Source organism: Bos taurus, chromosome 25 (assembly GCF_002263795.3).
Source record: "Bos taurus isolate L1 Dominette 01449 registration number 42190680 breed Hereford chromosome 25, ARS-UCD2.0, whole genome shotgun sequence".
NCBI lineage: Eukaryota > Metazoa > Chordata > Mammalia > Artiodactyla > Bovidae > Bos > Bos taurus.
Genome location: NC_037352.1, coordinates 19,675,079 through 19,701,823, shown reverse-complemented (window position 1 = coordinate 19,701,823; position 26,745 = coordinate 19,675,079). Strand labels below are relative to the sequence as shown.

At 43.8% G+C, this 26,745-nt stretch overlaps 2 protein-coding genes across 6 annotated transcripts in view; one reads left to right on the top strand and one right to left on the bottom strand.

The window, feature by feature from the left end:
* Nucleotides 1–7,863, bottom strand: part of MOSMO (modulator of smoothened) — a 75,978-nt gene extending 68,115 nt beyond the window's left edge. For both annotated transcript variants that reach the window (XM_002697989.7, XM_015460345.3), the window contains exon 1: nucleotides 7,578–7,863. In XM_002697989.7, coding sequence (XP_002698035.1) covers nucleotides 7,578–7,683 — 106 coding nt within the window. In that variant the 5' untranslated portion in view covers nucleotides 7,684–7,863. The remainder of the gene's footprint in view (nucleotides 1–7,577) is intronic.
* A 76-nt stretch (nucleotides 7,864–7,939) lies between these two features.
* The window catches only part of PDZD9 (PDZ domain containing 9), a 24,924-nt gene continuing 6,118 nt past the window's right edge, over nucleotides 7,940–26,745 (top strand). For 2 of the 4 annotated variants that reach the window (XM_059881393.1, XM_024984998.2), the window contains exons 1-4: nucleotides 7,940–9,396; nucleotides 13,640–13,877; nucleotides 15,857–16,036; nucleotides 23,482–23,671. In XM_059881393.1, the coding sequence (XP_059737376.1) occupies nucleotides 13,847–13,877; nucleotides 15,857–16,036; nucleotides 23,482–23,671 (401 nt within the window). In that variant the 5' untranslated portion in view covers nucleotides 7,940–9,396; nucleotides 13,640–13,846. 4 annotated transcript variants of the gene reach the window in all.

The window sequence follows — 26,745 nt, the reverse complement described above, 5'->3', positions numbered from 1 at the left end:
TTGGCAGTAAGAGGAAATGAACTACTGATATTTGCTATAATATGGATGAACATTGAAAACATTATGTTAGGTGAAATAAGCCAATCACAAAAGACTGCATGGTTCCATTTATATGAAATACCTAGAATAAGCAAATCTACAAAGACAGAAAGCAGTGTGCCTAAGAACCAGGAAGTTGGCAGGTGATGGCGAAGGGATCTGGGGTTTCTTTCTGGAGTACTGAGAACGCTCTTAAATTGACTGTGGCACAACTTTATGGTTATACAAACCACTTCACTGTACACTTTAAATAGGCGCATCTTACAGTTAATGAAATGATGTCTCAAAAAGGCTGTTTTAAAAAAGAAATTTACTGGAAAAAGACTCAAAAGGCCATTGAAGAAGTTTTGTTAATGCTTTTTAAGTTAAAAAGAGCACAATCTCAAGATTTTTGCTCTCTGAGGTAAGCCAGTTTTGTCCTTCTCTACAAGTCACGTCCAAAATGATTAACACGACACAGTTCTAGATAGTTTGGTTTAACAAATGAGGTTACAAAGCTCCTTCGCACCAAACCAACTCTGCTTACTGAAGTTGTCACAGGTCAGGAAAAGGGCTTATCATTTAATAACTTTCTACTATTTAATAACAGATGTGCTTCGGAAGCGTTAATTTTAATGTTTTAAACCAGAGGCTACCAACTTATAGGCTAGGATTTACCTGAAGATCTTGAACTCTTATGCGACAGAGGTCAAGCCCACAGTGTCCTATCTGAGGTTTACCAGGATTTTCTGTGGAGAGAGCAGTGGTAACAGAATGGGAAATGAAACCCTTCCTCATCTTTCTCAATCATCTGCCAGTCTTCATACTTGAGAAAAAAGAAAATTCTTCCTTGCAAAAGGCTAGCTATCTCCTAGGTTTCAACCAGCTAAGGCTTTCTTCCCACTTCTGATGTTTTTTATCCATGAGGGATGGGGTAGAGGTACGGCTGTTAAGAACATCTAAGTTTATCTGTGTCCCCTCACTCAATCTTTCTCAGGTCAGGAGGAAAGATTTTATTTGACTGGCAGTTTAAGATAAAAAACTGGGCATAAGTGGTCCAACTTTTTGCCCTTAGGAGCAAGTTGCCTAAAGGGAGCACTCATCTCTTTCGTTCTTTCCCACTGGAAGTCCTACAGAGCAGGTCCCCCAATCCTGCCTGGGATTGGACAATTAAGTCTGTTCAATTTTGAGGCCCAGTAAGAGGAAGCTGGAGAAGGGAAAGGCTACCCACTCCAGTATTCTGGCCTAGAGAATTCCATGGACAGTCCATGGGGTCGCAAAGAGTCGGACACGACTGAACAACTTTCACTTTCAAGAGGAAGTTACTTGTCCAAGGATAAGTCACATTCTCCAATATCCTCTTTATCAATATTAAATAATATTTTGGCTCCTAATTATCTTACTCTTTTTTTCTCAATTAGTTCACAATATAAATAGGGAAGAGGATGATAACGAGACTCCTTAAAAACTCTCACATCCAATCTAATTTTAAAAAGAACAAGAGTGAAGATATTTTCAGGAATAAATACACTATGACCGGAGAAGGCAATGGCACCCCACTCCAGTACTCTTGCCTGGAAAATCCTATGGACGGAGGAGCCTGGTGGGCTGCAGTCCGTGGGGTCGCTGGGAGTCGGACGCGACTGAGCGACTTCACTTTCACTTTTCACTTTCATGCATTGGAGAAGGAAATGGCAGCCCACTCCAGTGTTCTTGCCTGGAGAATCCCAGGGACGGGGGAGCCTGGTGGGCTGCCGTCTATGGGGTCGCACAGAGACGGACACGACTAAAGTGACTTAGCAGCAGCAGTAGCAGTATACACTATGACAGACTACAGTCTGAATAAGAGAACTAATTCTAGAGAGAAAAATTTTGCTTAGATAGAAGGAAGAGGTTCAAGTTCCTTCATGTGCTAGAAGACTCCTGGGAAACACTTGGAAATTTTCATAAAGAACACTAAGTAAACCCATCTAGGATGATACAGGATGGTAATAATCCTCAATGGTCGGGCTTCCCCAGTGGCTCAGCAGTAAAAAATCTGCCTACAATGCAGGAAACACAAGGTTGATCCCTGGGTCAGGAAGATCCCCTGAAGGAGGGCATGGCAACCCACTCCAGAATTCCTGCCTGGAGAATCCCATGGACAAAGGAGCCTGGCAGGCTACAGTCCATAGTTACAAAGAGTCGGGCACGACTGAAGCGACTGAGCATGCACAATCCTAAATGGTCACTGAAATCTGTGCCGGAAAGGAATGATGCCTCAGTAAAAGGATCTCTAGATCACTTACATTTATCAGGAGCAGCTTTGTTTGTTGATCTGGTTAAAAAAAATTTTTTTTCACTAAAAATTAGTCTCTTGAGGGATGAGAAAACAGTAACTGTGAGGTTAAGGTATTTGTACAAAGTGCAGGACATCCCTTTAATACTGAAACCCAAATCTCCTTTACCTCTTCTGTATTCTGGCAAAAATTCTAGCCACTGATGCGTGCACAAATTCCTACATAGGTAGTGTTCTTGAAGGGAGACTTTGCAACCTGGAAACTCAAATCTCATGCGCAAAACACCGACTCATGGGGGAAAATGTAGAAATGACTATTTAACATTGGCTAAATATAATGAACCTTAGGGAATCAAATCAGGTGATAGATGTCAAAGTGCTTCAAAAACTATAAAGTGCTACATAAAATATTGTCTTGATACTGAGTTCCAGTAACCAGTAGAAATTTGACCCTAGTATAGCAGAATTAATGTAATTCTGCCATTATATTTACTATCATTTAATACTTTTTATTACATTAATAGAAACTCCTAAGGGTCCTTACTAAAGTATCCCCCCACGTATATTCCCCGTATAAACGATATCCATTTCTGTTACACTGTATCTTTAGAGTTTATTCGTGGTCCAGTGGTTAGGAATTGGGGTTTTCACTGCCATGGCCTGGGTTCAATCTCTGGTTGGGGAACTAAGGTCCTGCAAGCCAGTCAGCTTATGGCACAGCCAAAAAAAAAGGGGGGGTGGCAGTCATCATATGTTTAAAAGTTTGTGCACCATCCACAAGCTATTAGAACAAATTCAGGAAATGCTATCACACGCAGATGAAAATTAAAGGAATATAGTTTCTCTGTATTTGGGCCAATACTATAAAAACAAATAAAAAACTGCCAGTATAGGACTTCCCAGGTGGCTCAGTGGTAAAGAATCTGTCTGCCAATGCAGGAGACACTGGTTCAATCCCTAGGTTGGGAAGATCCCCTGGAGGAAATAGCAACCACTCCAGTATTCTTGCCAAGAAAATCCCATGGACAAGAGGAGCCTGGCATGCTAGAGTCCATGGGGTTGCAGAGTCAGACAAGATTGAGCATGCCAATGCAGGGGACATGGGTTCGATTCTTGCTCCAAGATTCTACATGCTGTGGGGCAACCAAGCCTGTAAGCCACAACTACTAAAAGCCCACATGCTCTAGATCCCAGGCTCTGCAACAAGACAAGCCACCCCAATGAGCAGCCCACACACCACAAGAAGAGTATTGAGCCAAAGAGGAGCCTCTGCTCACTGCAACTAGAGAAAGCCCATGTGCAGCAACGAAGAACCAGTGCAGCCAAAAAAAAAAGTCTTAAAAAATGGTAAATTAAAAAAAAAACAAACTTCCAAACTTCCAGCATGAAACGTGGCTCATAATCTCATAGTAATACAGTTTATTACTTGGGATTTAAAGAAGTTATTTTACTCAGCTTTTTGTTTTGGAATATTTCATTTCCTTTTGTGGTAGTTCAAGTAGAAGCTGAGGAGTACAGAGACTAGAAGTTGGAGATGAGAGACTAAAAGAGGAGAAACAGTGATGGTGGAGTCCAAAGCTAAGAGGGAAGACAAATTTATTAGACTTGTGCTAAGCCTTGATGTTTTCTCACTTCCAAGCATCTAATAAAGAAATTGTGTCAGTTCTCAGTAATAAGTTCTGAGCTTCAGTTTCAAAACTGGGATTCTGACACCTGTTATAAACTCAAACAGCAATACAACGATATCTAACTTTTACTGAGCACTTACCATGTATCAGGCACTGTTCTAAATGTTTTACATGGATTAACTCAATCATTACAATAACTCACTGAGATGTTATCTCTATTTTTACAGAAGGGGAACTTTATAGAGAAAGGCCAGGTAAGTTAACCAAAGTAACAGAGCTACTAAGAGGTAAGGTTTGGATTTGAATCCTAAACTTCCCCGTTCTAGTTTACTGCAGTGGTTTTCAAACTACATTCTGAGGAACTTTTCAGCTCCAGGAGTTCTATTTTCAAAATAGACTTTGTTCATTTAAAAAGCTGCAGTAAAAACATCACAATCAAGACTTTTAGTATGATGTTTAATGCACCAAAGGGAATCAACAACATATTAACTTTTTGCTGCCAGGTAAAGTTACTTTTTTGCAGATCTTAGCATAAAGCCAGTCCTGCCACCTCTGAAATCTTAACTGAACTTCCTGTAAATGTTTCATTGATTTGGAAAGTGTAACTCTGCACTGATTTTTTTTTTTTTTAACTCAAGACTAGATCTGTTTGTTCAGGTAAAAAGTACAGTGAGCAATACAAGCTCAAACACTAGGCAAGATTCAGGTACATCTTACCACAAAGCAAAGGCACAAGAGTGAACAAAGAAACATACCACTTCATTCATTTTAAATTTTGGGGAGCTCACTGTCTGACATATTTTAACCTTAAGAAATACAGGTTAGGGAATTCCCTGGTGATCCAGTGGTTAGGGTTCCATGCTCTCACTGCCAAGGGCCCTGGTTCAGTCTCTAACTGGGAAATGAAAATTCCATAAGGCACGGCCAGAAAAAAAAAGGAGAAAGAAAAATGAAAAAAAAGAAAGAAATACCGGGTAGATATGATTTTGAAAAAATCTCCAGTGTTCTTACTATCTCCTCTTATTCCTCTTGCTAAACAGAATATTTAACTGAAAGGTATCTTGAGATGGCAAGCGAAACTGATAGGGGAAAAAAAAATTAACCTCCTCCACCCCCACTTCAGCCACACAGCACCAGTGTCACAGTCTGGACCTTGTGCCCCCAATCCCCTGCCCTTCCACTCTGCTGTATCAATAACTCTCAGTGACTCCTCAACTCTATGGGTCTAAGTCAACTATTCCACTGACCGTATGCCATCTGGTATTCAATGACTAAAATAGATATAACAGCTTTCTTTTTCACTTTTTCTCCTTATCCAGCTGAGATTTAATGAGCTATCATTACAATATTTTGACCGATGCCCTAAACACTTTTGCGCCTGTCATTCTGTTGCATGCATCTGGCAAACCACAACTCTGAACGAAGCTGTCCACTGGCTTTCTTCATACCCTGGTGCCAGAGTAGCTGAGCACCAGAGGGTCAACAAAGCACAGGTCGGTTATCACACTTACGTTCATGACCACTGACTTCAATGACGTCTCCACGCTGCTAGATAATCCTACTGTCTCCAGCTGTCTCTCACAACTATTATTTCAAACATTTTCTACTTCTTTCAAACCTTGGGACTTCTGTCCCTCCCATCTCCAAGGCAACTCACAGCTGATGACTTTGCCTAATTTAAATGAGTTGTATGCATCTTATTCTTGTTTTCTTTCAAATATAATAGAGTATAACATCTTCTCGGGAAAGTTATGAGATTACTTCTCTCTCTCTCCTCCCTCTCTAAGCTGTTTCCTTCCCATGGACATTCAGTCTATTTTATACACTGGGATTCCACTTGAAACTTCTTTACAAAAGGAGTCACTGCACACATAATCAGATTAAAAACAAGTCAGGAACTGGATGTCACACACACAACTAGTAACACTGACATTACTAACATTTTCAGAAACAAAGCCTGCAGTTTCACCAAATTTGAAATCATTCTGATATTTTCTTTATATGCTTTACAGTTTAAAAAAACACATATAATTAACATATAAGATTGTGTATGTTTAAGGTGCACAAAGTGTTCATTTGATACATTTATAAATTGCAACATTACCACTGTAGCAATAGCTAACACTGCTACAGGGTCACATAATAATCATACATATTTTACACTTAAGAGCTGTGCTATGACTCTATAGGCAAGAAAAGGAGCAGAAATTCTTAGAGTGTTATTTTAATAACCAGTAAATCTGACAGCATGATTTTGTGTTACTAGGTCTAGATGGGGGAGAGAAAGGAGGAGGAAGCAACAAATGTCCCAGCCACGGCTTTTTTTAAGGGCTAAAAATACTGCAGGATAAATACAGAATCATAAGCAATACTTAAGAAGTCTGACAGCACAGTGATACATTCTTACAACAAAATATTCATGGAGGGAGTCTGACAGTCCCAACTCTCATTATTCCCTTCACCTGCACTGAACAAGCAGTTAGAAAAGAAGTTTATTCCTTTACTCCCATCAGCTCTCCTGGCAGCTGTTACATTAATTAAAGTTTTGGTCTTACAGGTCTGGGTGAGTGTGAGTGAGTGAGTGTGTGTGTGTATGTGTGTGTGTGGGGTGTAGTTGGTGGCCCAAGCCAGGAAAAATCCTGCAAAGGCATTCACCTGGGATACCCTTCAGAAAGATGCTTTCCTCTTTCCTGAGGGCACCACCTCGTCGCTGCTGCCCACAGTTCGGTGGTGTTACAGCAGGCACTGTTTGCTACTGGGCTGCCTACAACTCTAATGTGTTACTTAATTTTGTAACTACTATTAGGATCTCGAAAGCGTTTTGTGATGCGCTGGAATGAAAGATGCTCCATAAAATGAAGTTTATTATTAGGATTATTACAGCTCCGGGGCCTAAAATAAAGCAAAATTATAACCACAGAGGCTTCAAAGGGAAAATCGGAAGCCACATGCATCTCAAATACTGCCAAGTGGGCAGGGGCTGGGCAGGGGCGCGGGTCTGAGGCTCTCATCCGGCGCCCCCACCGCCACCAGCTCTCGCGGCACCATTAACCCGGTCCTGCCCGGACCTCTATCCCGGACGCCGCTTCTTAGGGTGGGGGAACAAGGGTCAGCGGTCGGCCCCGACTCCTTTCGGCCTCTTGTCGCCCGTCAGCTCTCTGGGGACCCTCACACCCCACAGGCTGCCTCGCTCCGGGCCCCAGTCTCACCGCCTGGTTTCTAATTCCTTCACAGGCGCCTCAGTTTCCTCCAAATCGGTTTCCTCCTGTCTCCCACCTTGACTTTTTTTTTTTTAATCCAGGACGACGCTCGTTCCTCTCTCCGCTGTCCCTCAGGTTGGCGGCTGTCTCCCTTCACCCTCTCTCCCAGGTCTAGGACCACCAGCCCGGTCCAGATCTCCTCGCCCCTCGGCCACTTCGCACTCAGCCCGTGGTGCCGTTCCCTTCCGTCCGGGGGTCCGGCTCGAGACCCGCGTGTCCCCTTCGCCAGCCCCTCGGCCAGGCAGCCCGGGTCGCCTCACCGCCCCCTTCTTCTCAGGCTGGCCGCCGCCGCGCATCCTCCAGCTCCGTCTTCTCCTGAGCCGGGTCTCCCCTCACCTCCCTTCGCCCTCAGCCAATCCCCCGCCCGGCCCCGCGCGCCTGCCGCTCGCTCACCCGCGGACTCCCCGGTGTTGATCCAGTCCGGGTTGGCGATGCTGGCGATGGCGAAGATATCGGCGGCCAGAAAGAGACATCCTGAGATGATGGTCAGTTTATCCATCTCCCCGCCCCGTCCCCCCACCCCCCGAGCCCCGGGCAGGCCGCGGCCTCACGCCTCCCGCCCCATGGGCCGCCGCCGGGGCCAGAAGACCCCACGCCGCCGCCTCGCTCCCCTGGGCCCCCCGCGCGCCGCTCGCGCCCTCCGCGCGCCCGGGACTAGCAGCCGCGGCGCGGCCCGCACAGCCGGAACCGCCACCCGCCCCGGAACTGCTCCTCCCGCCCGCCCCTCACCCGGAAGCGAAGCCGAGGCGCTGGCGCGGCCGGCTCCGGCTCTGGGCCCCTGACGACCCCGTTCTGTCCTCTCGGTCCAGCCCAGGCTCGCAGCCCCAGTCCTTCCTCCCGCCCGCCTCAGGCCTTGCTCCGCCCGGCTTCTTCTCGGCCGCCCGCCTCGCTGCCCTGGAGTGGGCAGGAGCCGCTTTTCTTCCGGCAGGAGGCGGCCTCGGGACCGCCGATGGAGCCGGTGACAGGCTCTTGTCACCTTGTATTATCGTTGCCTCTGCCGTATCCGTCAGCCCGGGACTGCCCCATTTAGGGAATGATTATGGACTCCTGCTTGCAGCAGGCACTGTAGGTGCTGGGGGTGCCGGAGTGGACAGAAGAAAGAAGTTTCCCGCTCTCAGAAAGCTTACCTTCTAGTCGGGGAAGAGACGGAAACTTTGTTAAAAACTGATCTTTAATGCTAGGTGTTAATCTGTTAATTAAATTGGGGGTCGGTCTGATGAGAGGTTTAAGGGGCGGCGGTTTGATGATACTTAGGATAACCAGGGAGGGTTTCATTGAAAACGCCACCTTCATAAAGACCTCATGCGTGAAGATCTGGGCAAGACTGTTCCAGATAGAAAAGAAAGTTCAAAGAACATTAGGGAAGCGGGCAAGGAAGTGGTTGGGCTGTTCAAGGAACTGCAAAACGGCCCATGTGGCTGGAGAAAAAGAGAGATCAAATGTAGGACTTCGAGAGCCGTGATAAAGAGTTTGGATTTTGTTCTAAATGCAACAGGAAAGCACTGGAGGGTTTAAAGCAAGAGACTGATAGGTCTTAGTCTGTAAAAAGAGTATAGATTGTAGGTGGGGAGGGGCGAGAACAAAAGCAGAGATACCAGTTTAGAGGCACAGTAGTCCAGGAGAGAGAGAAATGTAGCTTTAGCTAGGATAAGAGTAGTGAGGATGGGGGACAATGGGCAGATAGGGATGTTTTTTAGGCAGAGGAAAGGACGTGCTGATAAATGGGGGTAGGGAGGAATTGAAACAAAGAGGATTCAGGGAATGACTCCTACATTTTTGGCCTGAGTAACTGGGCGTTTGATGATACTATTTACTGAGGTGGGATGTGGGGAGGGGCTTAAGTTAGATGGAGAAACAGAAAAAGAGGGTTGGCAAAATTTGTTAGCGACACATATGGTCTACCACAAACGATTTTGCTATCTAGTAGAGGTTTCCTTTTCTTCCATGACTCATGTACTAAATCACTATTAACCCTGACGTTGAGTCCAGCTCTTTCTTTCCCAGATAGTTCCCCATGCAGCGAACAGGAAATGAGATGCTCATTTTCTCCATAAAGGCCACCTAGGTCATCTCTAGAAAGACCTAGAAGAGTGATATCTGTCTCTATTTTTGGAATGCCTACATGTCCACAGAACTCAGCAGGTTTCAAATTCCACCAGACGAACAGCTTTGCAGAAATGCACAGAGTTATCAGTATCACCACATAGATTGGGTAAGGAAGTTCAATTGCTAGCCTATAGACTTTCCTGTCCAAACATTGGTCTCTTATGGGGGCGGGGGGGAGGGAAGGGTAGGGTTTTTATTATTATTATTAAATCATATATTTTTCTTCTGCCACAGAAATTGACACAAGCTGATTTATATGTTCCAGGGACTTAGACATAATGCATATCACATTACTGCAGGAATTTTTCACTGTTTGTTGTTTAAACATTGGAGAACTTTGGCGGAGTCATTTTCTTGGCTTCTTTCTAGTGTTTCTGTTGCCAAGTGATAGAAACTCCAACTGTACAGTTCTGAATTCTCAAACAATGTCCACGGATGTTTACCATTGACCAGTTGAGAATCTTAGGGTGAAATGTTGGAACACTTGCCTATTCTAACTCCAACTAAGTGGAATTATGACTTGATTCTTGTATTTTAAAAATACAAGCATAAATTCCTCCCTCTACCCAGGCATCCCTTCCTGTCCCTCCTACCTTTGCCCCTCCATGAGAGGTCTGAATCTAAGATTAAAACACAAAAACAACTATTACAAAGGTAAAATAATTTAAAACTTTTTTTTCTACTGGATTAATAGCTGCACATCACTATAGACAACAGCCACCTATCCCATTCCCTACCAGTCAGGATGTGGGATGAGAGAGGTGGGCAGGGACCAAATACTCTGTTTACAGATTTCCTATTAGTCCCAATAATTTGGGGCTGGTTTTGCCCCCAGTTTCATTCTTGCTTGCCAATGTAGTGTTTCAGAGTCCCAAGACTCTCAGGACAGGACAGATCAGTCTGTTCTCTATATCTCAGTCTAGATTTTAGTAGAGGCAAACCCTAGGGGTTAGGGAGACATGGTGTGATGGAGTGAAAAAGAATACAGAACCATATTTCAGTCCCACCCATGCTACTAACTTGAACTTGGGAAAGTCACATCACCTCTCTGGGCCTCTTTCCTCTATGTGACCAATAGACTCCCAGAGTCAGGCACTCCGTTTCAGTGATAGAACCTCCCCATCCTCTCACCTCTGTGCAGAGCAGCTAGAACTTTTGTATCCAGAGAGAAGATGAGCCATGAGGCTCCAACAGGCAGAAAGTCCTTAAGGACCCAGGAAAACAGAAGGTCCCCAGGAGGGAGCGATGCTAGCACCCTGAAGTCATAGATAGTAATTCTGTGGTTTTTAAAGGGCTCTGGACATAGCATGTCTTGTCATGATGGATGTTAGGCCTCAGCCCAGCAGAGGCTGAATCCAGAGGCGACCTCAAGGAAAGCTGTGGAGGGGACCGTGCGATCACTCTTCTCTTTAAGGAGGATCTTTGGCCTGACAGGATAAAGAACACACCGCCTCCTTGGGGATCGGGTTTACCATGCAGGCTGAAGATGTGGTGACTGCACCATACATGTTCACCTGGGGTTTTTGGGATTAGATGAAATGAAAGAGCTAAATCCAGAGGCTAGTAACTTGTGCTGGGGGCTCAAATATCATTTAGTCTCTTGGATTGGGCTCTGTTGAAGCTGACTTAGGGACAGATTATTGATTATACTACAAGAAGTTTATTAGGGAGTATTCTTAGGATCAACTCCTGTGGAGGAAGGGAAGGAAGCAGGACTGGGCAGAGGAAGCAGTTTGACTATGGTGCAGTCACAGGAGGCTTTGGCAAGCCCACAGGGAACTCTGAAGTGGTAATGGCTGTTCTGAGTTCTGAGCTGGGGTAAAAGGGCCAACAAAGCCTTGATATCTCTGCTTGGACCAGTCATTGGATGCTAGACATGGGGCATGACCTAGGGTAATGTGGCTCTTTAGCCAAAGACAATTCCTTGAGAGGGCTGACCGCTGAGAGCTGTCAACCTACAACCTCCCCAGGAGCTGGGGCATTGGTCCTCCAGTCCTGAAGGGGGACTCGGTAGGACAGTGCAGCATTTGCAACAGTGCACCCATTGTGCTGAACAGATCCACTTGCTTCTGTTTAGTTCTGAGCGCATCACCTTCAGGACCCAGTGGAGTCTTTTCCTGTGGGACAGTTATAACAGGAAGGTTAATGGGACAAAACAGAACTCTTGCTGCTGCTGCTGCTGTAGCTCACCTTGATGTATAACTGACATACTCATCGTTTCCTGCCTCTCCTATCCATCCTAGATTTCTCTCACCCTCAGCACCTCTAGGTGGCTTACATGGTGGCATGGCCCAGACCTCCATCCCCAAGGGGGTTGAGCCTCTGGTTGCCATGTACCTCTCAGGCTGTGGCTGCTGAGTTTGTCTATTTACTATAAAATAGGGCAAAGGAGAACTGAGGCACCCAGGTAGATCATATGGGTGCCAAGCCATTTTACTACCATTGAAAAACAACAATCTTAATGCTTCCCTGTGCCCAAGGCTATGTATGCTCCTCCTCTATGGGGGATGGGGTCCTCATTATTACCTGGGCAGCAGGTCCAGCTCCAGAATCCCATTGTAGCATCTACTCGTTCATGCTGTCCCTGGCATAAGCTGTTGCAGGTTGGGTTCTCTGGGAATACTCTGAGTTGCAGGGCATTTACTGGGGCATACTCTCCATTAGTGGACAGAAGGAAGCAAGGCCTGGCAGAGGGAGAAGCTGGGTTGCCGAGCAGCGATAGAAGGACCTCAGCAGGTCCCTTAGGGGGCTCTGAAGCTGAGATGGCCCTTTACAGTTGTTCAAGTTGGGCTGAGGGAGCCAGGTTTTTTACCCTGCATCGATCGGTCACTGGATGCTAGCTGCCCTGGTTAGGTGTGATCTCAGGCAAGGGCTCTCTTCAGCCAGTGGCAGATTTGAGGTAGAAGAGAACGAACAGATCCTTCAGTCCTGAGGGGAATCTGGGCAGCACAGCATAGCATCCACAACAGTTGGTACCTTTCAGTTCCACCAGTCAGTGTGATCTTGGCATTCACTATGAAGAGTTTTCAGTCTGGGATAGAAGGAAGGTCCAGGAACCCCTGTGCGCCAGGTCCCACATAGGACCTTGAAGGCTGACGTACTTGATTCCTGTAAATGCTCACCATTCTCTACTGATAGGAAAATGGAGGGAAAGGATGCATTTTATGATAGAATTAATTTAGTGTCTGGACAGAAGCCTCGCCAGACTGAAGGAGGAATCAGGCAATCTATCACAAGGAGCTACCTGCAGGAGATGCCTTGAGGCTGAGAGTGACAGGGAACAGGATGACATTTCCTTCTGAATCAGCCACCTGAGCACAAAATGTATCCAACAAGAAGTCTGCTCTGGGTAACTGGGTAAAGCCACAGAAGCAGCTGAATAAGCTGGGACCTCCCAGTTTACCATGGAAATCTTTGGTCAGTGCCACACCTCACAGGTGCTTGATTACTGTTTGTTGAAGGCATGAACACAAGAGACTTTGCCTTTTGGTTTTATCAGAGTCATATGACAGTGCGTGTGTGCGTGTTAAGTCGCTTCTGTCGTGTCTGACTCTGCAACCCTGTGGACTGTAACTTGCCAGGTTTTTCTATCCATGGGATTCTCCAGACAAGGATGCTGGATTGGGTTCCAAGGGATCTTCCCAACCTGGGGATCGAACCCTTGTCTCCAGTATCTACCTGCATTGGCAGGAGAGTTCTTTACCATTAGTGCTGCCTGGGAAGCCCAGGGATGACAGTAGTACTGTGTTATTACATTGTTTTCTATTTCTTATAGAATTTATTTTTGATAATTTATACTTTCCTAAAATTGTTCACTTCATCTGTTTTTTAAATCTAAGTTCCAGGAGGATAGAGCCTATGTTTGTTTTGTCTACTGTTGTGTCCTTTGCATCAGCAAAAACCATGCAGCAGGCTTCCAGTAAATATTTGTTGTGTGAGTCAATGTGTGTGTGTGGGGGGGGAGGTGGTGAATTATTTTGGAAAAAAAGAAGGAAGAATTAATTCCTCTCCTAATCATGACTCATTTTTTTCAGGCCACCCTTGGCCTTTTCTCATTCAAAACATTCATGAATAAAGTGCAGTTCCAAAGCAGTTGGCGCTGTTGATGTAACAGTGTGAAAATACCATTATTGGGAGCTCAGCAGGACATCTGTGCTCATCTATGAACTAGTCATGATATTCTGCAGACCATTCACATCTTTGAGGCCCCCTCTTAGGTTTCCTCCACCCTCTCCATTTCAGTAATTTCCCAAGAATGGGTGATGAACCCAGTATGAGCCAGGCACTGTGTTAGTCCCGCAGAAGTTTTGTTTTTCTGCACCAAAATTTTCACGTACTGCATTTTCCAGGGTTTCCTGAAGCATTGTGGTGACCACACTGCCGCGCAACGTCGGGAATGCGGCGTCGCAGCGCCCCCTGGGGGCCAGCTCGAGATCTCCTCGCCACTGGCGATCGATCTGCAGGGCGCCGGCTTCTGGTTCGAAACAGTTGGGAGATGGACTGACTCCAGCTTCCGCTCAGGGAGGCCCTCCTGAGCGGCCTGGCCTCCCAGGGCCATGAAGAAGTCCGTCCAGAAAAACGTTAAAGGTAACTGGGTATGTTCTGGAGACCAAGACTCCTTCACTTTTCCTTGTCTGTAAAATGGGGACATCACACTCTTGGCTTCTGAGACAGCGTCTCACCATCCTTTGTTTACCAAACTATAATTTGCGTACAGGAAGATTCCCCCCCCCCCTTTTTTTTAGTGTACAGCTCTGTGAATTTTGATAGTCATATATCCGCATTTAACCCCCTACAATCAGGACGTGGCGGTTCCACAACCCCTGAAGCTACCTTGTGATGCCCGTTTACTGCCAACCCCCTTTCCACCCCAGCTCCCGACACTTCTGATCTATTTTCTATAGTTTTGCCCTTTCTACTGAGACTGTCACAAAAATGGAAGCATACAGTATGGAGTCTTTTGAATCTGGCTTCTTTCACTTAACCCTGCTGTCTTTTGTGACTGGGCTTCATAGATTATATCAGGAGCATGTTTAATTTGCAAGCTGAGGTTGGAACTCAGACCCTGTCTATGATGCCAGTTCTCTGTTTGCTCAGGAGCCATAGATTTGAGGAGGGGATGACCTGTTCCAAATTGCTCCTATAATCCTGAAAAGTCTCAAAGATGGTGCCTTCTTTATACTAGGATTCTTGCCTGGAGAATCGCCATGGACAAGAGGAGCCTGGCGGGCTATAGTCCACGGGGTCGCAAAGAGTCGGACATGACTGAGCGACTGAGCACACCCTTAATTTTTCAGTCAGAGAGCATCTGTGGTTGTGGGGAGGGTGAGGCTGGAGACAGGCAAGGACACTTGCGTGAAGTTGAAGGGACTGTGAAACCCCTGGAGATGTGGGAAATGCCCCCTCCTCTAGCAGTGGGGAGGACTCCTGGACCCACTCCCCCCACCCACAAACACTACAGTCACCTGGATTTGGCAAAGGTTTGGCAAGTAGCAGTTTGTCACTTCTCCTTAAGGAAACGTGCTGGTGTGTGAAATGCTGGAAGAGTGTGCTGAAAGCAGGTTTCCCCAGAAGCTTCCTGTGAACCGAAAATGAATCTCAGAAGCTTCCTCTTGGGAAAATAACTTGTTGTTCTAAATCACTCCTCAGTCTTTGAAACTTTTCTTGTGAGATTTAGTTCTGTGTAAAACATATTTCAATTCCTCACTACCCGTTTTCCTGGATTTTCCTTCCAAATGCTTATTTTCTACTGTCCATTTCCACTGACATTGTCATGACATGCTTGGGTGAATGCAGTAACACTTTGTCTCTTCCAGTCTGGACCCCACAATCCATATAGCAGCCTGAGGTGTTTGATTCTTTATTTGAATGCAGATCTTAGCTTGTCCTGCCAAGATCACTTCGAAGCTTTTCCAGTGAGGTAAAATGCTGAGCAGCCTGTCTGCGACGGATTTGCTCCTCCTGTCTGGCCCCTACTGATCTCCTTTTATGTTCTTTCCTGCCTCAGAATCTTATTTGTTCCCTTCCACCATACTTTGCTTAAAGCTCTCATATTGGGTCCTTCGACCTCAATTCAAATTTTACCTCCTCTGTGAAGCCTTGACCCCTCTTCCCCACAGGAGACTTAACCTGTTGGTCACCCTCAGAACTCTCTGTATTTTTCCTTCATGGCATGTGTTACAGTTTGTTGTTCAAAGTATGTTTACACAGCTCATTGATATTTGTCTCCTCCACTAGGCTGGAAGATTCATGAGGGCAAGAAACACTTCAGTTTCTAGCCCACTGCCTGTATCAATAAATACTTGTTAAGTGAATGGATAATAATAACTAACTTTAATTAAACATGCACAGTGTGCTAGGCACTGTGCAAAAGCCCTTTAACTGTCTCCTTTAATTCTCATAACAACCCTCTGAGTGGGTATTTTTATTATCCTCTCTTTACTGATGCAGAAACTAAGGCAGAGAGAGATTAAGTAACTGCCCTAAGATTCTGGCGTTAAGACCCCAGTTACTACTGTCATGCTGATATCTAGCAGAAAGACTAAAACAAATCTCTCCATTTCTAGGAAAACAAGTCAACCTCAAGGTCAAGCCATCTGTACACGACTTGAGCAAAACTCAACAGACCAAACTCACTGTGGGTAGTATGGGATTAGGCCTGATCATCATCCAGCATGGGCCCTACCTTCAGATCAGCCATCTCATTACAAAGGGAGCTGCAGCCAGGGATGGCACACTCCAGCCAGGTGACTGTGGTTTCCCCAGGCCTCCCGACCCCTCTACTTCTGCCTCCCTTTCATCTGCCTTCAGGGAGACTCAGGTTATTAGGTTCCCGTGTAACAGTGCTGATGGTGACATTGTTTGAGAGCTTTCAGTGGGCAAGCCAGCTGCTACTACTTGTATAACCCTCACTGTATTTATTCGTTGAATTCTTTCACTATTTATTTTTGGCTGTGCTGTTTCTGTTGCTGTGCGGGCTCTTCTGTAGTTGTGAGCAGGGGTTACTCTCTTGTTGCAGTGGTTGAGCTTCTCGCTGGTAGCGGCTTCTCTTGCTGTGAAGCATGGGCTCTAGGGTGCACATGCTTCAGTCGTGGCTCCAGGGCTCAAGAGCACAGGCTCAGTAGCTGTGGGACACGAACTTAGTGCTTCACGGCACATGGAATCTTCGCAGCTCAGGAATTGAACCCAGGACTCCTGCTTTGGTAGGCGGATTCTTTACCACTGAGCCATCAGGGAAGCCCTATTTATTGAATTCTTATAATAACCCTTTAGGTAGGAACTATGAGAAGGCAATGGCACCCCACTCCAGTAGTCTTTCCTGGAAAATCCCATGAATGGAGGAGCCTGGTGGGCTGAAGTCCATGGGGTCACTAAGAGTCGGACACGACTGAGCAACTTCACTTTCACTTTTCACTTTCATGCATTGGAGAAGGAAATGGCAACCCACTCCGGTGTTCTTGCCTGGAGAATCCCAGGGACGGGGGAGTCTGGTGGGCTGCCATCTATGGGGTCGCACAGAGTCGGACACGACTGAAGCAACTTAGCAGCAGCAGCAGCAGCATGATTATCATCTGCCTTTTACAGATGAGGAAACTAAGGCTCAGTGAGACTGAGTTCCTTGTCAAGGTTCACCCCCATCTAGAAGGGATTCATATACAGGAATAGTGTCACTCCAGAGTTTATGGCTCTGTATGGATAAGGCTTTCTTCTTTTGTAGGCAGTATGAATCATCATTAACATTTAGATGTGTGATCTCATTTCACCTGACTGACAATCCCCAAGGTAGATTCTACATTAAACCGATATACGGATGAGGAATCAGATATTTAGTAACTTGTACGTTGTCACACCAAGGAGTGGAGATGTGAATGCTGTCTTTGTCAGTACTGCCCTGCTTCTCTTGTCTTTAGATGAATGAATTTTCCATCCAGTTCAAGACATTTCCCCAGTGCCTTCTCTGGGCTGTGCTCAGGAGTCAGGGACGCACAATGGGATGGTAAGGTGGTGGAAGGAAAAACCATTCAGGTGAGCTGGCCTGAATTCAGGCCCAGGCTATACCTCTTTTTGGTTCTTTGACCTTGGACAAAATCCTTTAACTTTCCTGGCCTTAGTCACCTCATCTCTAAATTGGGATAATACCACCTTGGAGAGCCACAGTGCTATGGAAATATTGGCAATCCTTTCTCTAAGGCTGTTCTTAGAGATTCTGCAGACTTGTATCTTGTTTTGTTGTTAATCAAAAATGATTGTGTATTGGCCAAAGTATTGGCTAATATTTTTGCATCAGGTCACCTGATGCAAAGAGCCGACTCATTGGAAAGGACCCTGATGCTGAGAAAGATTGAGGGCAGGAGGAGAAGGGGATGACAGAGGATGAGATATTAGGATGGCATCATCGACTCAATGGACATGAGTCTGAGCAACCTCCAGGAGATGGTGAGGGACAGGGAAGCCTGGCATGCTGCAGTCCATAGGGTTGCAAAGAGTAGGACATGACTTAGCGACTGAACAACAACAACAAAAATGATTGTGGTGCCACAGCCCTAGTGGATTAAACCACTGGTTTGCAACGCTGGTTACTTATTAGAATCACCTGGAGACCTTTTAAATTAAAAATGGATTGGCCCCATCTCCCCAGAGGTTCTGATTCAGTTGGTTTGGGGACAGGGCAGTTCATGGTTTAAAAGCTTCTCAGGTTATTCTAGTTGTAGTTAGGGTTAAATGCAGTGGATTAAAGAATTAAGTGGATCAATGATGCTGTTATGAAAGTTTACCTCACCTTAAAATCCAAAGCATTTTCTCCACATATCACTATTTGGTGCTAGGGAACAGCCTTCCAGAAAGAAAGTTCTGGACTTTCCATCCAAAACAATTCTAGGCCAGGTCCCATGGGCCTATTCTGCTTGTTCTCCGTAGGTTTTTTGGAGTTAGGGGACAGATGCTGGTTGATAAGCAGAGAGCACACTCACTGGAGTGGGATGGGAGTATGCTTTCATGAAACAGAATCTCCGGGTGAGGTCATAGTGTGCTCCTGGAGGTCAGAGGCAGTCTTGAATTCATCTTTTAATGAATTCAAGGGACTTACCATTCGAACTGGTGCATTTATTATGTCTGTGCTTGATAAATGAAGAGTAAGTGAGCATTTGTTCTAGGCATTTTGCAAGGTGTTTCCATGTCTATTATCTAATCTTTGCAACACTCCTAGAAGGTAGATAACGAAATACAGAGGCTCAGAGAGATGAAGTAAATTGTTTAGTACAGAGCTAAGTGGGTGGTCAGAGCTGATTTGAACCCATGTCTGCTTAGAAAGCCCATACCTTTGACTAGAAAAGAGATTGCAATATGGAGTAAGTCCCATATCTCTTCATGACAAGTCAGGCACTTCTCTTCAAGGTCTGGGATTCAAAGGCTCTGTAACTCAGTCCCTTTGACAATGATGATGAGATTTGGAGAGGTGATGGTCCTAGAAACCTGATTTTTTTTTTTTTTTTACCCCATTACCTCCTAGCCCCATTATTTCTTACGTGCTTTGAATTTCTCTTCTTTTGTTGTTTCTTAATAGGGCTTCATCTTGATTTCCTAATTTATTTTGGCTAAACTTTAAAATCCTTTTGGCCAGCATAGTTTTAGCAAACTCTGATATCCAGAATCTTAAGAAATTAATACAGCAGTTTTCTTTTCTTGGAGAAATTAATATAGATTGGAAGGTAAACAAAGTTATGTACTGGTCACCACCCTTACTAGGCCACATTAATTCAGTAAGCATTTCCTGAATGCCTGCTGTGTGCAGACATCAGGCACGGGGTGTGATGGTGAGCCAGTCATGTGTGGTCTCTAACCACAACGAGCTTATGGAATTTACAGCCTAGTTGAGAGAAATGGAAGAAGACTAAAATCTACTTTTTGGTAGTGGCTTGGCTGCTGAAAAGTTGATTAAATATAGATAACTGGGACAGTTTATACAATGTGGTTCCTACAGCCCATTAAAACAGAAAAAAATGTATAATATTAGTATTTATAAATACCAAATTGGTGCTTCTTTATGAAAGGCAATGTTAATGTCTCTTGCTAGAATAATCACATTCATACAATGACACCTTTGGTTTATAATCAGGATGGTCAGGCAATTAAGCTGTTTATTTTCTGCCCTCTCGATAAGTCACCTTTTTAACAACATAATTAAGCAGCATGTCAAGCCATAGCTTTCAGCTATAAACACCCCTTTTAACATTAGGCAAGTAAGCTTATCCCATGAGGGTTTCTTTTTTTTTTTTGACATTTTAATTAACCTCTATATGGTGAACAGCTGTTTCAGATTACACAATCTGCAGGTAGTTGGGAGAAGCCCTGTTTCATTCTGAAGTTAGCCACAGCTGTCTTTAAAGACCAAAGTAGAAGCTTTTCTCCACCCATCTCAGTATTCATTTTCTTTAAAACTGTGACCTTTCATTTCGGATAGAATCTAGCAATATGGAAATTTGTCTTTGGCGTTCCTTGGAGGCTTCCTTTAGGATCAGCGTAATTCCAATTACAGCAGAGTACAGAGTAGTGCTTCCCAGGTGAGTCTCAGTGGTAAAGAATCCACCTGCCGATGCAGGAGACATGGCAGATGCAGGTTTGACACCTGGGTTGGGAAAAACCTCTGGAGGAGGAAATTGCAACCCACTCCAGTATTCTTGCCTGGAAAATCCCATGGACAGAGAAGCCTGGTGGACTACAGTCCATGGGGTCGCAAAGAGTTGGGGAGTAGTAATAGAGAAAGTACTTAATCTTGACTCTTTTCTACTCTGAGGTTAGACCTCAGCTGTCTTAGAATGAGGTGACTGAGGGATCCCTAGCTTCCCATGCACAGTGGGATAAACATTCTTTGGGACTTATTAGGGTCACTTTATCTGGTGTTAACTCTGAAGTCTCCATGACCATTTGGCAGGATGATAGTACTTGTATGATCTGATAACTAAGATTTTATTTACCCAATGTGAATCTGTCCTTAAGAATCAATTTCCCTGTATTTCTTCTTCTCTTGCTAGATGCCCTTATAGCAGTCAGGGGTCTTAACTGCAAGCAATAAAAAGTTCTATTGTTGTTGTTGTTCAGTCTCTTAAAAAAGTCATGTCCAACTCTTTGCAACCCCATAGACTGTAGCACGCTGGGCTTCCTTGTCATTTACCATCTCCCAGAGTTTGCTCAAACTCATATCCTTTGAGTCAGTGATGCCATCCAACCATCTCATCCTCTGTTGTCTCCTTCTCCTGCCTTCAATCTTTCCCAGTATCAGGGTCTTTTCAAATGAGTTGGCTCTTTGCATCAGGTGGCCAAAGTATTGCCCTTCCAGCATTAGTCCTTCAAATGAATATTGAGGGTTGATGTCCTTTAGGATTGACTGGTTTGATTTCCTTGCTGTTCAAGGGACCCTCAAGAGTCTTCTCCAATACCACATTTCTAAAGCGTCAGTTCTTCAGCACTCAGCCTTCTTCATAGGCCCACTCTCACATCCATACATGACTACTAGAAAAACTAGCTTTGATCATACAGATCTTTGTTGGCAAACTGATGTCTCTGATTTTTAATACTCTTGTCTAGCTGTCATAGCTTTTCTTCCCAGGAACAAACGTCTTCTAATTTCATGGCTGTAGTCACTGTCTGCAGTAAATTTGGAGTCCAAGAAAATAAAGTCTGTCACTGTTTCCATTGTTTCCTCATCTATTTGCCATGAAGTGATGGAACTGGAACCCATGATCTTAGTTTTTTGAATGTTGAGTTTTAAGCCAGCTTTTTCACTTTCCTCTTTCACTTTCATCAAGAGGCTCTTAGTTCCTCTTCACTTTCTGCCATAAGGATGATGTCATCTGCATATCTGAGGCTATTCATATTTCTCCCAGCAATCCAGCTTGTAATTCATCCAGCCCAACATTTCACATAATATACTCTGCATAGAAGTTCAATAAGCAGGGTGACAATATACAGCCTTCTCGTACTCCTTAACCAATTTAGAACCAGTCTGTTGTTCCATGTCCGGTTCTAACTGTTGCTTCTTGACATGCATATAGATTTTGGAGGAGGCACATAAGGTGATCTGATGTTCCCATCTCTTTAAGAATTTTTCACAGTTTGTTGTGACCCACACAGTTAGTCAAAGGCTTTGGTGTAGTCAGTGAAACATGTTTTTCTGGAATTCTCTGGCTTTTCTATGATCCAGAGGATGTTGGCAATTTGATCTCTGGTTCCTCTGCCCTTTCTAAATCCAGCTTGAACATCTCGAAGTTCTTGGTTCACATACTGTTGAAGCCTAGCTTGGAGAATTTTGAGCATTACTTTGCTAGCATGTGAGATGAGTGCAGTTGTGCAGTAGTTTGAGCATTCTTTGGCATTTCTTTTCTTTGGGAGTGGAATGAAAACTGACGTTTTCCAGTCCTGTGGCCACTGCTGAGTTTTCCAAATTTGCTGGCATATTGAGTGCAGCACTTTCACAACATCATTTTTTAGGATTTGAAATAGCTCAGCTGGAATTCTATCATCTCCACTAGCTTTGTTCATAGTAATGCTTTCTAAGGTCCACTTGACTTTGCACTACAGGATGTCTGGCTCTAGCTGAGTGATCACACCATCATGGGTTATCTGGGTCATGAAGATCTTTTTTGTATAGTTCTGTGTATTTTTGCCACCTCTTCTGAATCTCTTCTGCTTCTGTTAGGTCCATACTGTTTCTGTCCTTTATCAAGCCCATCTTGGCATGAAATGTTCCCTTGTTATCTCTAATTGTCTTGAAGGGAGCTCTAGTCTTTCCCATTCTGTTGTTTTCCTCCATTTGCATTGTTCACTTAAGAAGGCTTTGTTATCTCTCCCTGCTGTTCTTTGGAACTCTACATTCAGATGGTTATATCTTTCCTTTTCTCCTTTTCCTTTGGCTTCACTTCTTTTCTCAGCTATTAATAAGGCCTCCTCAGACAAGCATTTTGCCGTTTTGCATTTCTTTTTCTTGGGGATTATTTTGGTTGTTGCCTCCTGTACAATGTAATGAACCTCCATCCATAGTTCTTCAGGCACTCTATCAGATCTAATACCTTGAATCTATTTGTCACTTCCACTGTATAATCATAAGGGATTTGATTTAGGTCATACCTAAATGGCCTAATGGTTTTTCCTGCTTTCTTCAAGCTCTCCCTTGAAGTTTAAAGAACTTCAAGTTCTGTAAAGGCACTGAATTTAGAACATTTAATCTGACAGAATTCCTGGAAGGCCTTGACCACCAGGTTTGGAAAATGATGAGAGAACAAAAGGCCATGGAAACTGGATGCTCCTGTCGCTTCTCTGTATCTCCTGCTTCAGGTTTAGTGACCCAGAGGGACTGACCAATAGCTGGACCTAGTCTACATGTCCATGCCTTAGCTGCTGGTTACAAATGAATAAATTGGGTCTATTTATCATTCAGTTGGGAGGTTCAGGGACGTGGCTGTCAAGATGTGGTTCTCTTTCCATTTTTGGGGGGCTCAGAAGCTGCACGGCTGGCTATCATACTCCCCTTCCTGTTCAACTCTGTCCTACGATAGGGGACCTAGGTGTCAAATCCCTTTGAACTTCCATGCTCTGTATACACATCTTCAACTTAATTAAAGCATGCTAAATGTCCAGTGTTATATGTAGAATTACTTGCTCAATGAATACTGCATAAGGAAAGTATTAATCTGTAAGGCTTGATGTTTAGTATGGTCTGCTTACTGTGGAGGGCATTGGCAATGGCCAGGCAGCTATAATAAAAATAGGTTATTTGTTCACTTAGTGGAAGTGATTTTTTTCTTTAATAGTAGTAGCCATTTATTTTACTTGAAACAAGCACATTTTTAGAATCTTCAAGGATGGTTCAGATTCTAAATCCTTTTTAGCCTCTGTCACACCAAGGACTTCAGAAATGTTCTAAAATGTTATAATATTTACCATTACACTGACTATTAAGAAACATCTTGCATGTATTCATTATTCACTGAGAGGATCATTTTTTTTTTTTTTCATTAAATAAAATTTGAAGCCTGGTTTTGGTTCAAAATGAACCAACAATATGAACCTATAAAATGAAATACCTCACCAAAAAAAAAAAAAAAAAAAGGAAGAGACATTGCACAATGCAGACAGAAATGGCATGATCTTTTTTAAACCATCATCGTAATTTTACTGAATTTTTTCCCTTTTTCAGGTGATGTTTTGATTAGTGTTGGCTATGCAAATGTGTTAGGTTATACTCTTCGAGAATTTTTAAAGCTTCTGCAACATATCACCATAGGAACAATACTACAAATAAAAGTTTACCGAGATTTTATAGACATACCCCAAGAATGGCAAGAAATATATGATTTAATCCCTGAGACCAAATTCCCAATCACACGGTAAGTAGTTAAGTTCAGGAAATCTTTGTTATACTACAGAATTCCCCAGGGTCTATGAAGCAGTCTTAGTTAAATGTGAGAATTATCAATTGGACCATGTAGGAGGAATTTATGACACTGTCACAGTTCAGTGGGTTTCTAAATCCTTTTGGAAAGCACAATCTGTAGGACCTAATATGAGGCAGAATGATAAAGGCAAGAAAGAGCCTTGGACATGGAGTTTAAGGACCAAACTACCTAGTGGCAACTCTCCTTCAAACCTGGATATGCGACTCCCCCTTTCCCAAAGTAAGCCCTGAAGCATGTGCTGTGACTCCCTTTCCTCATTTGTCTCCAGCATATTCAGTTCTCTCTCTGGATCCTTCTCAATAACCGGTAAAACTCTTCCATCTTAGCAAAGCCCACTTTACTTCCACTCCCCTCTCCTTTCCTTACCAGCCACTGTCCTGTCTCTTGACTCCAAAGCTGTTGAAAGAGTTGTATTAGACATTACCAATTCCTCAGGAGACACCACATCCCACCTCGGTGCAGACCTTGACTGAGAGCCCTTTACCCCAAGGTCACCTGCAACCTTCATACTGCTGATTTCAGTGGACTCCTCTCAGTCTCTAATTTTGCTTGGCTTCTGAGCAGCAACAGGCACTTTACAGCCTCCCACCTCAACTCTTGTTGAAATATAATTTTCTCCAGACTTCTGGAATACCACACTCCCTTATCTCCTTTTGTCACTTCCTCGTGATTGCCTTTTACCAAGCCTTGTTTTTGGCTTTCTTCTCTCAATCTTCTAAGCAAACTCTTTGGTTTCTATTAGTATTCATACATTATTTCCAAATTGTATTATCTCCAAACTTGTATAAACACCCACTTGATATCTGTATCATAAACCCCTTAAACTCATTATGCCTAAAATTAAAAGCCAGTTTGCCATTGTCTTAGTGGGAGAGCATTTGCTTAGTCAAACAAGTCAGAAATTTAAGGGCTGGCTTGATTTCTCTATCTCCTTTAAGTGGCACATTTAGTATTCTGATCCAAGAGTTATTGTTATTAATTCTGACCAGATCCCTGAGCACTAGATATACAGCTGTGTACCTTTGCTTATTGGGATGTGCTCAAAGAAATATGGCTAGGGGCTCTTTACTAGGATTAAAAAATGGCCCATATTATTTCAGAGTCCAACTTGTGGCCACAGGGACTGATATGATTCACAGATATGCTTTGTTTATCTCCCTCACTGTTTTAGACAGTGTTGAGAGCAAGGAGGCTATATATATAGGAGGGCTTTTTCCAGGGGCCAGTAATACTCTATTTCTTGACCTGGGTGGTAGCTACCAAGGTGTTTAGAATTTTTTTTTCATTCAACTTATTTGCATTTTTCTGTTTCAAAAAAATTTTAATGAAAAAAAATTGAATTGGTAAATTTACAAATCTCTGGTTTCTCCTGAAAAACAAGATGGGCTTGCATCCCCACATGCTAACAGTGGACTAGAGCTGGAGAGCAGTTGTTCCCTTCAGATCAGATACAAAATGGGGAAAAATTTTCTCCCAATAACTAAACCAATCCTGCTTTGATTAAAAACCATTAATGATAATACTGAACTTGTTTACTATGTGATGGACACCGCTTTACAAGCGTTGTACCATTTAATCCTCATGACAGTTCTATTTATCCTCGTTTTACAGATAAGAAAACTAAAGCCAATAGAGGAGTATGTAAACTTGCCAGAGGCCACAGGGCTAAGTAGTTTACGTCTGTTTTCAGAGCAGCAACATCCAATAAGAATTCTCTATGCTAGTGGAAAAGACCTATATCTGTGCCATCCCGTGTGGTAACCATTAGCCACAGGTGGCTACTAAGCCCCTGAAATGTGAAGATTTGTAACTGAGGAATTTTAAATTTATTCAAGTTTAACCAGTTTAAATTTAACAGCCACACGTAGCTGGTGGACCCTGTATTGGAGAGCTCAGCTTCCAAAACTGAGCTCCTCACCATTTGCTTATGGAACTACATTCTAAGTAGAGTTTGTGATTCAGAATATTAAAAACCTAGGGATGGCAGGTTGACCATTCAAAAGCAAACACAGAATACCACAACTTATGAGGCTAAAATTCACAAACTTAGGAATACCACCAATCATGTTCTGAATCCCTTAATTAAGCAAAGGGCTTATAGCTAAGGCATGTTAGCATCTTATGTGGAAAAGGGTAAGGAAGAGGCAGAAGGGGAATGAAAGGTTTATTTCGCAAAGTTGTAAGGCTTCTTTCAGGAGCAGATAGCACCGAGTGCACAATTCGCCATGTGATGCTCTGGGCAGGCCTCCTGATATTAAAAACTGTTTCCAGCGAACCCTGACCTCTGCTGGCTTGTGGCATTTCTATCTAATGCCAGTTTAATAAGAACCTGGCTCTGCCACCTGTCTTTATGGTAATCTAACAGAGCTACAAAGAAGGTCCTTTGAGTCTTGAAGGCAAACTGTTCTAGTCCTGAGATCTTCTGAATCTCCTTGCACAGCACTACATCAAGGATTAAAGAAAATCATACAATTTAAGACTAGTGGCTTTCAGAAAAAAATGACTCAATACCAAATGCCATTACCAGAAGAGAGAAACTTTAAGGAAGATCTGTTCAGATCCTTAGGAGCAAGCAAACAAACAAACAAAAAAAACCCACAAGCAGGCCTCCAAGGATGTTAGGGAAAACACTAGTAAGTCGGATAGGTTGGAGGGACTAGGGTAGGGAAGAAATCCGTTTCCTACTAGCAGGACAGACGGTAATGGAAGTTCATAATTGCAAAGATCTAGTTTCGGATCTGCTGGGTAATAGCACCAGAATGAGGGGTAGCACGTGACAGCATTTGTTCAGGAAAATAATAGCAGGCGCAGGTGCTACAGGCATTAGAAAAGTTCAAGAACCCTGTTGTTGGCAAACTGAAAAATAAAAAAGAATCTTCACAAGTTTTTGGATGGCAACAGCAAGGTGGAATAGTGCATGATGAGACATCTGGGTGGAAGGGTGTTCTACAGATCCACATTCGTAAACCCAATTAAGAAGCAAAGAATGATGCTCAGGGGCAAAA